Raw genomic sequence first — 12,418 nt, forward strand, 5'->3', positions numbered from 1 at the left:
CTGTTTCTTGCCTCCTACTAAATAAAGCAGAGTTTAAAGATGTTAAAGGATGCCTCCTATGATGCATATGTAGAAAAAAGACTTCCAGTAACATTTAAATACAGATCAAATTTTATTATATAAGGAAGATTAAACAAATTTTCTGTTTTAGACAATATATCAAATTTAAATTTAAATCTCAAATTTGGAAAAATATACATTATCAGTAATTCCAATTGAAAATTCAAATCCATTGATTGATTTTTACATTTAATTTAAATCTTTCAAAAAATTGTAATTTACAATTAAAAATTACCGTAAATTTTATTACGGTGGCAAAATATTGGTTTAATTATTTATCGACTGTTTGAAGTAGCAGCAGTTGTAATTCTTATTTTTATTATTAATGACTCGAGTAATTAACATTTACGTCATAGATTTTAATGTTTTATTATTACTTTATTTTTTTATTAAGAAGTCCATATTCGGATTCTCTGAAAAAGCAGATATCTTAACGAAACTGTGTTAAATTTTTATAAAAAAAAAAAAGGAAGCGGTAAGCACTGAATAATAAAATTTAGTGAAATGATCATATTCTGTTACTAGCATGCGATATGCTAAACTATGTGATCGTGCAGCTGTTTGCTGTTTTATGGTCAGAAAAAACATTCAAACCACACTCTCAACATGATTTTTATGTATTATTGAAAGTAATAAATAATCTTGTAATAAGATTTTGTAAAAATATTTTTGTTATGCATCTGTAATTTATTTAAATTAAATTTGTGAACTACATTAGTCACAAATATAATATTTGCCTAACATAATGCTTTCATTATTCCTTATAACATGTTTATTCTATTTTTAAAACACAACACACACACACACACACATATATATATATATATATATATAGACACGAGGTGCTACCCAAAAGTTCGGGGAATTTTACCATAAAAATAAAATAGCTTACCATAACTTCCACTATCTCCTTCAAAGTAATCCCCTTGGGCATTGATACAGTGATCCCAGCGTTTTCCCCATGATTCCACGCATCCCTGGAAGTCTGCAGCTGTAACTGTTCGAAGCACGTTCTGCGTTTCTTCCTGAATTTCCTCAATTGTGTTAAAACGACGGCCTTTCGATTGAAATTTTATTTTCGGAAAGAGAAAAAAGTCACACGGGGCAAGATCAGGCGAATAGAGTGGGTGGGGAATCACTACCGTCTTTTTGGAAGCCAAGAAATTCCAAACGGCTAGCGATGGTGCGCGGGCGCGTTGTCATGGTGCAGAACCCAGCAGTTGTTACCCCACAGATCTGAACGTTTGCGCCTAATGCTTTCACGTAACCGCTTTAAAACTTCACAATAGAACATCCCATTGACAGTTTGACAAATTTCTTATGGATAATGCCTTTGATGTCGAAAAAAACAATCATCGTGGACTTCACGTTGCTGTGAACTTGGCGTACTTTTTTTAGCCGCGGTGAACTTGGCGACTTCCACTGCGACGACTGCTCCTTAGCTTCAGGGTCATACCCGTACACCCATATCTCATCACCGGTTATGATGTTCGAGATGAAGTTAGCGTCATCTCTTGCTGAATTTTTCAATTCGCTACAGACAGTTACGCGATTTTGTTTCTGGTCGCTGTTCGACAGTCTCGGTACTAATTTTGCAGCGATGCGTCTCATGTTCAAATTGTCCGACAAGATGCGTTGCACGGACCCGTATGACGTTTGTAAGATTGCACAAACATCATGGATTGTTTTTCTATGATCTGCAACAATAGCCTCTCGTACTTTCGCGGTGTTTTGCGCTGTTGATGGTCTTCCTGAATGATCATCGTCATCGACTGTCGTTCGCCATCTTTGAATTGTTTGTACTGCAAAAAAGTTTTAATTTTATTCATTGCATTATTACCAAATGCTTCCACAAGCATGCGATGGGTTTCTGCGCCGGTTTTTTTATGCATGAAGCAAAATTTGATGCGGGTTCTTTGCTGTTTAAAATCTGCCATTTAGAACTTCGCCGAAGCAGTAAAACCCAATGTTATTTTACCGCACGAAAGTCAACAATGCAGCCTCTCACCATCGCAGCTGTTGGTTACTGATTCACAAAGAGAGCCACATCTAGGTGGCAGCAGGTCGGACCAGTAATGGTTCGTGCGCGAAACTCAAATTGCCCGAACTTTTGGGTAACACTTATATATATATATATATATATATATATTACAATATAAAACATAGTTACAGCCTGAAACAGTTAGAAATTTTAATTAAAGAGGCCTATCTATGTATTTCTTGGTAGTGTGTTGTGTGTGTGTAGGTCAAAGTAAATTGATTTTTTTTTCAGTGGTGTATTGAATTACATATTGAAATTTGTATTTGAAATATTTTTTTACTATCAATTTGTTTATTTCTATGATTAAAAAGTTATTTATTTTTAAACTTGATTGTTTGTGTAGTTTACTAAGATTTTGAGTAAGATCATTTTGGAAATGTGTTTGTTTTTGTAATATTTTGAATTTTTTTTTATTATTAATGAAGTGTTTTCTTTGTGTATGTATATATATATTTATTTATATATACCTTTTCAGTATTTGTCTATCTTTTTCTTTTCTTTGCGGTATTTTTAATTATTTTTAGTTCTAAAAGCATAAATTCTGTATTCACTTTATCATATATTTTATTTTCGCTTAAATAATAAAGCAATTGTATGTATTTCCTTTTTTTTGTAATTGTGATATAACAGTCTTACTATTATCTTAGTGGTTTAAATAATTAATTTTAATGAATTATACAGAAACGTTCCCAAAGCAGTGAAAAGAATTTCAGAACATTTTTCTACCGGTAAAAAATAAAAAAAGGATTGTATAAATGTGGATTCAGAAACTCTTCATTTTCATATTATAGCTTGTGAACATTTCTGTCTTGATTTTGCTTAAAGAGTAAACTGAAACCTTATTGAAGTTCTGAGAACTTAAATTAAGGATAAATTTCACGGTTTCAAACAGTTCCCACAACTTTGTTTCTAGTAAATTTTATAAAAGCTCTTGTAAAACACAGTTTTTTAGTTTTAGTATTTAATTACCATTAACCTAAAATTTTGTTAAAATAATTTAAGAGAGTTTTAATTCTGAGAAAATCAGTTAATGTTAAATTAACGTGAAGAGTTTAAAAAGTTTGACTTTTATTAAAAAAACAAGACAGATTGTAATGTAATAGAAAATTACTGTACTATTACAAGACTCATTTCAATAATTGAAAATATGTTGAAACAAAAAATAATTATTAAAAATATATAAATAAATAAAATGTTTTGTAACTTACTATTACAATAATTGTTCAAAATATTCTCTTTCACTATTTACACAATATTCTACTCTGTTTAAAATTCCTGTGTGGATCTTCTTAATATATCAGGATTGCTTTTTATAATTTGAACTGTGTTGAAAATTATTCTTTTATGATTAAATTTTGTTATACGTACTAATGATTTCATACGACCCCCGCAAATAAGTAATCTATTAATGTTAGGACAGTGACTTAGGAGACCGATTAATTGGTTCACCTTGCCCGATCGGTTGTTGGTAAATCTTATATTCAAATAACTCCCAACTTCTTGACAAAAATGATGGGAAGCCTTTTCATGTTGATCATTTTATGTTAAAACGCTTTTGAGTTATCATTGCTCGGAATAAACTTATAACAAAAGAAAAAACTAAGTACTAAATTAAAACTAAGTATTAAAAATTTAAACTTACTATAAATAACACAGATAGAATATCGCAAAAAAAACTTATGATTAATATTTCAGTTTGAATTTAACAATAAGCTAAATTTATTTAAAAAGAAACACAAAAATAAAAAATAAAAATATAAAATTTAACAAAGTCCAAGTGGGTTGTAAGGGCCCCTTCTCGCATAACAGAATGAAAAACTAATGTAAAAATTATAACAATTGAAAGAAAAAACAGCTGCATTAAAAAAACTCTTCCCGGTACAAAATATATATGATTTTACAAAAATATTAAATTTTACGTGTAATACTAAGATGTTGTAAAAATAGAAACATCCAGTCTAAAACCTCCTTATCTTTGCCCAAAATTTGACAAATGTTTCTGGGTAATTTAAATTTACGATGCAAGGCCACATAACGTACAATCCATAAAGATGTGTCACACAGTTAAGCGGCGACTGCATCGTACACATAACGGTGCATTTTCTGCTGACATGAGATACCTGTGAGTGATTTTATGTCCTAACCGTTTGTCTCGGTAATGGAACGTCTTCTAAAAGAGTAATGGAAAATTATATTGTAAGAAACTGAAGTACATATTCCTCTGAAGCGATCATAAAAAAAATAAATAAATGGTCCATTAATCTGCTCATCAATAATACTATACCACACATTATTATAAAACTTCTGTTGGTAATTACTTTTTACAGTAAAAAGTAATATGGTTATTGAAACTCCAGTGATTATTTCATAGATAATTAAGCATATTATTATTTTTTTTTTTTTGTAAAAATTGGTTTTAGTAAATGAGATAGAAATTACTTTATAATGGCTGTCTTGAAGTTAGTGAGGAAATTTAGATGCAAAAACTCCTGACTAAAAGTCTAATTCATTTTCAGTTGATGTTACAGAGATTTTCTCAGAATTAAATTCTCTATAAATTTTGGTGCAAAATTTTACTTGTTTACCAGTAATTTAATAATGTTATTGTACTTTAAAATAAAAAAGTTGTGCTTTGTGACAGCAGTTTTTCGTTTTAAAATGATTTTCAAAAAGATTATAGTTGGAACTTGTTTTATTTAATTTTTCAGTTCAATACCATATAAAACTATCAAATTTAACTCTTGATTCAAGTTTTAAGAATTTTAGCAAGGCTTTATTTTATCCTTAGAGCAGAAATCTGAATGAAATCTTTTGTTAGCTTTAACCCAAAAAGTTTCCAGACCTATTTTTATATGATCCTTTTTTCTACTCTTTGTGTAGAAGGTGTCATGAATTCTTTGCATTTTACTTGTGAGAAACTGCTATATATATATATCTGCTATCTCTCCCTCACTCTCATCTCTAGGGCTCCTCTGTCTCTCCCCCTCTCTTCACTCTCCCACTCAACACTCCCCTACCCCTCTCTCATATATATATATATATATATATATATATATATATATATATATAAGAGAGAGAGATAAATAATCTGTATATTGGACGTAGATGATATTTATGAAATTAAGTTTAATATTATAGTATCTAAATTTATAAAAGTCGAAGTACAGTGTAGATTATGAAAGACAAATTTTATTTTCCGATTGAGTCAAACATAAATGTGTTGAACTGAAGTATAATAGAATTAGATAGAAAGAGTAAGAGAAAATCATAATGTAAGTCAGCAACGTCATGTGAAATAACTTAAGTGCTCTAATGGAACATGATGATTGAGCTTTGAGAAGGTACAGATGAATCTTAACATGAATAAGACAGGCCCTTAAATATTTATAATGAAAATTGCCGTTTGCAGAAATACATTCGGATCAAATGATAATTATTGAGGAGAGTGAGAGGCTCGAGTTTAGCTAAGTCTTAAATCTTAAATCTTGGGGCTTATTATATAGCCACTGTACAGAAATTGTACTCGACCAATCACCTCAAAAGCAGTATCCTTACCAGATACAAAGATACATCACTCTTTAGATTCTGGTATCTTCAGCATGGAAAACCTGGTAGAGTTAGACCTGCACCCCCTTAATTGATATTGGAGAAGAAGGAATCTATTGGTATAGACAATCTTGCCCGGCACCAAAAAATAAACCAAAAAAATAAAAACTAATTATACAAGGAAATTTTACAATATACTAGATATGTTCATTAATTTTTTCTAATTTATTTATTAAAACAAACTAGAAGTTTGAAATTAAATTGTTAAAGAAAGCAATTTCTTCTGCTAATGTGTGCAGTCACAGTTCGTAAGTCGCAGAATCTAACTTCTGAAAATTTGTTTCCATTGTAAACAGTGAATAAACTTCTTTGGGTTTTAGGTTCATATTATTATATGAAATCAATAAATTTAATGGATTAGCACATTTAATTTAATTAAAGATTTTCACAATTGTTAAAGTGATTAAAAGCACAAGAAACTTTGTGAAAACATGCTTATGCTCCTATTTATTATAATTGTAATTTTATTTTCAGCAATTGTCTAAATTTTTATATTGCAAACTATTTTAAATTGCAGTGTTTCTTTTTTCATCAGGAGCTTTCTTATGTTTTATTAATTTGAGAAAAACTGTATGTATTTTCAACATCCAGCTTTCTGCTAGTTTTATATCGTGTTCATACTGTTAAAGCTTCCGGTGTATCTAGGACAGTTCTGTGTTATAAGAGCAAATTGTGTTGTTACATCTTGTTTTGAAATATTTTTATTAATAAATAACCATTTTATGTTATTTTAATTCACAAACAAAATCTGTTATATTTTATTTGACATCATAAGATTTTATAAAAATACAGAAATTGATTTTTAATATATGTGCAGGTTAAGTAAAACGCATAACATTTTAAATACTGTTAAAATGAACAAACATAACTACTGAATGAAACATTCTAATTAGTTTAAAGAAAATCTTTTATCGTCTAAAGATTTTTAAACAAAATTATTTTTTTATGTTATAAAATTTTAATTACAAAACGTTATATAAGTTTGAAATGATAATTTTTTTACATGTCCTTTAAATAGTGTGATGTGTATACCGTTTTAGAAGTTAGTTTGTTGTTTCACTCACAGGTAGTGACACTGTAACTGTTTTTGTAAGTTATATCTACTAATTGTTTATCCGGTATATTTGTGGTATACGCTATTCTGTTTTATTATTCATCTTTCTCTTTCTGTTTATCAGTGTCCTTTTCCTGCTCTCTCTTCCCTGACCAATAAAATATAAATATTTTATTTTTTATTCATTTGTGTCTAATCACATTGAAGTGTATACTTGTTTTTTTTTTTTTTTTATTTGTAATATGTTTTTGATGCTGTGATTTTATTAAATTAAGTTTACTTACTTTACTTACTGCAGTCACATTAGTCTTACAAGTAGGTATTAATTAAATTAATTTCTTGTGTTATAATTATGCCTGTGAAGAATCTTCAGGTTAAAATAAGGTTTATTGTTTACTAGTTTTTTAATACTTAATTTAATCTCGGAAAAAAATTGTTACTAGTTTGTAAATTAAAATTTTCATCATTAAATTACTTACAAAATAGAAAAATGTAAAACTTAAAATTAAAAATGTAAATGATGTGCAAAAGATTTATCTTATTGAAACTTAAGTAAAAACTAATTTTTTGTGATTTTCTAAAACAAATGTTGTATGTCTACCCGTTGAAAGTTTTTTATAGCTTAATTAAAAAGAAAATAATAGTAATGATTATAAATGAATAAGGAAATTATGTAAAAAGTATCTACAAGAGAGATGTGTGTATATAAACTTAAAAAATTTCTATCGGTAAAATGTGTTAACTTATATTAAAAATTATTTATATAGGTTGGTAATATAATTTTTCATAAAAAAATTTATTTAAGGTATCTAGAAAAAACTTACTGTAGAAGAATTTGTTTCCCCTACAAAATGCTAAAGACCTGTTAATTTGGTGAAGAGTAATGCTTGAACATGCATTAAAAAAAAAGAAAAATGTACATATGCTGGGTTTTGTATTGTGAAATAAATAAATAAATTTTGTATTGTGAAATAAAACTCAGTCTTTTTTTATACCTATTACGAACTTTAATCAATTATATATTTTCCATTTTGCCATCTTTCTAGTAACTTCATGATTCCACACTCATAGAGCATGAGATTCTCATCCTTATCAGAAAAAACTAAACTGAGTGAGATTTCAGGTCGCATCAACATTAGTGAAAGTTTTACTATTCAGAGTTTTTGCAAATATGAATCTGATGGTGCAAAATCAGGGCTGTACGGGGGAGGTGAGACGATCACTTACTGACCGAGCACCAATAATTTTCCATGAGTTACCAAAGATGGATGAGACCTTGCATCGTCTTTGTGAAATAGCCATTCCTTTGCAATTTGGTAGTTCTGGCTGTTTTTATTTTTATTGCTTTCTCCAGTTTTATTAGTTGTTGACAGTAAACAACTGAATTGATTCCTTGAAGCAGCTCAAAATACACAACAAACACTTTGTAATCCCACTGGCATGATGTTTTTTTAATGTGATTCAGTTTTTGATGTGGTTCATCACGCTTGGACCATGATTGTTTGTGATTGGTGTTACTATAGACTATTCCTTTATCATCACCAGTGATGATTTGTTTAAAAAAAAAGGTTCGACTTCATCGTGAAGGTCTCGGTGAACCTCTCGATTCGTGTGGAATCCAAACATAAGGCAAACAAGTCCAAGACATTCAGTGTAATTTTCAATCATTGTGTGTGATACATTTAACCTTTCTGTGATCGCTTGCACAGTTAAAATGTTAATCTGATTCAAATATGGCATTTATTTGGTCTTCATTGACTTAAGTAGATCGACCAGAATGACGGTCATTTTTGAGTGAAAAATCTCCTGAATGGAATTTTTTGATATGTGCTTCTTTTAAGTGATCGATACCATAAACGTCATGAATCTCTTTGTGAGCCTCTGCTTTTATTGAAATAAAAAAGTTGAAAATGTTCCTTTTTTGGACTCATTGACATAAACTAACCGATGTAAAGTTTCACTCGGTTTGCTTCTAAAGCATGATAATAGTGACAGCTATCAAATTCCAAGAGAAAAAATTCACAATATCGATAGAAGTCCTTCAAAACAAACATAAAGCTGAAAACCGGAATTATTTTCTTCCCTCTTTTGTTGGTCTATTAAAAAAAAATGGTTTTTGTTTTCGAGCCTGTCTTCTGAGATTAATTTTGAATAGTAAAGTTACTTCATTTGTCGGCATAATTTTTTGTAAACTGAATTAATCTTTATGCACGACATCTTTATTTCATTTGTTTTTTTTTAAATTGTAAAATATTAAATGACTATTAGATTTACAGTGCAAATATTAGATTTACTGATCTAAACTAAAATATAATGAATGAGAAAAAAATAATCCAGAATTTGAATGGGTAACGAGTGTGCGGATTCTGCTGCTAAAGATACATGTAGCCAACCGTCTTTCTCCACTCGTGTTACAACTACCAATTTCATAAATTCCATTAAAAGTACATTTTGAAGAAGTCTGAAGATTGACCGGATTGCTACAGCAAATAATAAACTCTGACATATAAAAATCACTGTGATGCCAAGGGACTCATCATGCAGGAAAGTTCGCCGAGAGGAAGTAACCCTCTGTTTTGATTGCGTTTAGGACATACCAAGGCTACTCACAGACACCTGATGTCAACGGAGAGCACATCATTGTGCGTCTGATGCGACTGCAGTTTGACTGTGCACCATATCCTTGTGGACTGCATATGCTATGCGGCCTTACATCGTAACTCTAAATTGCTGAGGGACATATGGCACGTCCTCAAAAATGACAAGAACGTACTAAACCGGGAATTATTACTTCTAAAAAGAATTAATATGCTTAATAAGATTTAACCCTCCAAAATGTTTGTATTATTTTGTTATTTGTATTATTTTCATGTATTATCCTAATTGTTTTGTTTCTTTTACTATTTGAATTTTATTCATATTATCTTAGTTTTAACCCTATTTTGCTAATATTTTTATATCGGAGAAGTTTTGTTATTATTTTAACTTGGGTGATTGTAACACGAAAGCATTTTTTGCCCCCAAAAAAAGAGAAAATAAGTTGAATGAATGCTTAGTTTTATTTCTGAAATTTAATGAGTTATAAAAAAAAAGTTACGGATTAATTAAAAATAAAAATTTGAAGAAGATAGCCTGATTTTGGTATATGTATCTTTCTTTGTGTGTGTGTGTGTGTGTGTGTTTTTTTTCTTTATATATTTTATTCAGATCTTATCATGAAAAAGAATATTATTTATCTAATCAATAAATTAATAAGTGCATTTGTTGTTTTGTTGCAGGATGTAGTGGTCATCATTTGTTAAACACAGTAGCATTTTAATACATGTATGTATCGTTCACATACTGTACATGTGTAATAGTTAATACATACATGTATATGTTGAAGTACCTGTGTAATATTGTTAAATATATTCATTAATTATTGAAGTATACTTTATATATACGTATCGGTTTATTTAATATTATACTGTAAATAAAAATGATGGAAAATCAAGTCGCCGGTAGAAGAAGAACTACTACAAAACACTCGGCTGAGGATCAAGCGCTTGATCAGATTGCCAAAGAGGTATGTAATAAAAAAATATTTTTTTCTTTATTATACTTTACTTTTTTTTTTGTTGCTGGTTTAAAAATCTTTGTTCATTAAACTGCTATTACTGCAGAGTCATTTATAAGAAAACTTGTCTAAAAAAATAGTGAATCTAAATGGTATGGTGATTTTATTACAGTATGATTTAGTTATCTCTTTCTGATTAGTTAGCGATTTCTGATCGGTATATGTCAAGTAATTTGAAATTAAATAAAGTCTATAAGTTTGTCTTTTACCAGTAAAAAGCAGCATTTCATTATTATTTAAGTTATATAGTTGAACAATTGATGTTTACTTGATAAAATTATTATATTAAATAAAAAAATCTTGCTCGCCTCATATTTAAAATTTTCTAATTTTAAAACAATTTGCTTTCCAATTATTAGAAGATTTCTTCTGTAAGTTTTATACAGTTAGTTAATTCTAATCTATTCCTTACTCGATTGGAATATCCTGTTACAGTGTCGACAGTCGTGTTCATCTTTAATCTTATGAAATCCCTGTATAACCAAATTATATTTTTGACCTATCTTGTGTTGTTTGTTTATATTCTATTTTATCAATTCAATGCGGTTGTAAATCTTTTATCGTTTGATTCAGCTGAGATTTAGTTTTTTTTTTTTTTTATCTGCTACCTGTAAAATTTGCTTGTAATTGATCTTATATCTACGCTTTATTCTACGAAGCAGTTTGAAAAATTGAATAATGTTGTTCCGTGCAGTACTTATTTGTATCGCTTGTATCTAAATAAATCTGCATCAACATTAAAATTTTAGAAAATGGCACATTAAAAAAACCAGAGCTGAACAGATTTCATTTGAAAAATATTAAAATTACAGATGGATTAAATTTGATAAAAATGATATATTAAATCTATAGATCTAAACAGTTCAAATGCATTATTTGATTACAGTATTGTGCAAATTAATCTGAACACAGACTTTATTTAATAAAAAGTAACTTTATTTAGAAAAAAGAAATCATGTACAAAAAAAATAGTATAATTTGCGAATATCTAGTAATTAATATGCTCTCTTTTTTTATCACATACTTGATTTAGCATTTATTCAGCAAGTACACTACACGTTTTTTTGATTTCTTCATCATTAAACCATACCAATATTATTGCTTTAAAGAGGTTAATTTTTGTAATACAATTCATTGTTGAGAGCCGTTTTTTGACTTGCCCAAAGATTTTCAATTGGGTTTTTTTTAGTTTGGGGAATCGCCTGCTCACAGGAGCACTTTAATGTTATGTTCTTGGAAGAATCATTCTGCTTTTTTGGCAGTATGACATGGTGCTAAATCGTGTTGGAACACTTCGCCGCCTTGTGGGGATTTTTGTCACCATCCTTTTCTTCAGAATTTTGATATACCCATTACTTTTCAACATACCATCTATGGAAGAAATTAACAAGGGTGTTCAAATGTGAAACAACCTCCAAAATAGTTTTTTTATGGGATTGTTTAACCGATAGGTTATAGATATAAGTCGAGGATGTATTTTCATCTGATGCTTTTGTAACGTATGTAACTCTTTGCCCTTGAACATAAAAATGTGATTCGTTGGAAAACAACATTTTTCCAGTTATCTTTGGTCCAGTTAGCATGTGCTTTGCCCCACAGGAGCTTTTTTTGTCAGTTGCTGTTGTTGAAATATGCTTTTTAACTGACTTGATGAGCTTTCCCTCCAGCTGCAAGAACTTGGCGTCTAACAGTTGTCACATGTAAATTTGTTCCATCAGCTGCTAATTCTCAATTTTATTCGAAAGCGGAAAATTTTGGATTAAGTTTATTTTTTCTCACTAATAACCCGTTCTGCGTTGGAGTAGTTTCTCTTTTACGGCCACATTTGCCTTTCGTTTGAGGTGAAAAGGAACCAATTTCTTTAAATTGTTTTAAAATAAAATTCACTGTCCCTATTTCAACACCACACTCAGATGCTATTAGTCGTATCCTATTGGTATGCTGGAAAAGTGAAACAATTTTTGAATACTTTTTTGGAGTTATGTCCATTATTTTTATGCTCGAGACACAGAACAAAAAAAACAAAAATATAATTTTGTGA

General features: G+C 29.4%; 1 protein-coding gene across 3 annotated transcripts in view; it reads left to right on the top strand.

Annotated features, from left to right (window-relative positions):
* Positions 1 to 12,418, top strand: part of LOC142331093 (uncharacterized) — a 101,489-nt gene that overhangs the window by 14,171 nt on the left and 74,900 nt on the right. For all 3 annotated transcript variants that reach the window (XM_075376761.1, XM_075376762.1, XM_075376763.1), the window contains exon 2: positions 10,040 to 10,326. In XM_075376761.1, the coding sequence (XP_075232876.1) occupies positions 10,240 to 10,326 (87 nt within the window). In that variant the 5' untranslated portion in view covers positions 10,040 to 10,239. The remainder of the gene's footprint in view (positions 1 to 10,039; positions 10,327 to 12,418) is intronic.

This window comes from Lycorma delicatula, chromosome 10, assembly GCF_047948215.1.
Source record: "Lycorma delicatula isolate Av1 chromosome 10, ASM4794821v1, whole genome shotgun sequence".
Taxonomy (NCBI): Eukaryota; Metazoa; Arthropoda; class Insecta; order Hemiptera; family Fulgoridae; genus Lycorma; species Lycorma delicatula.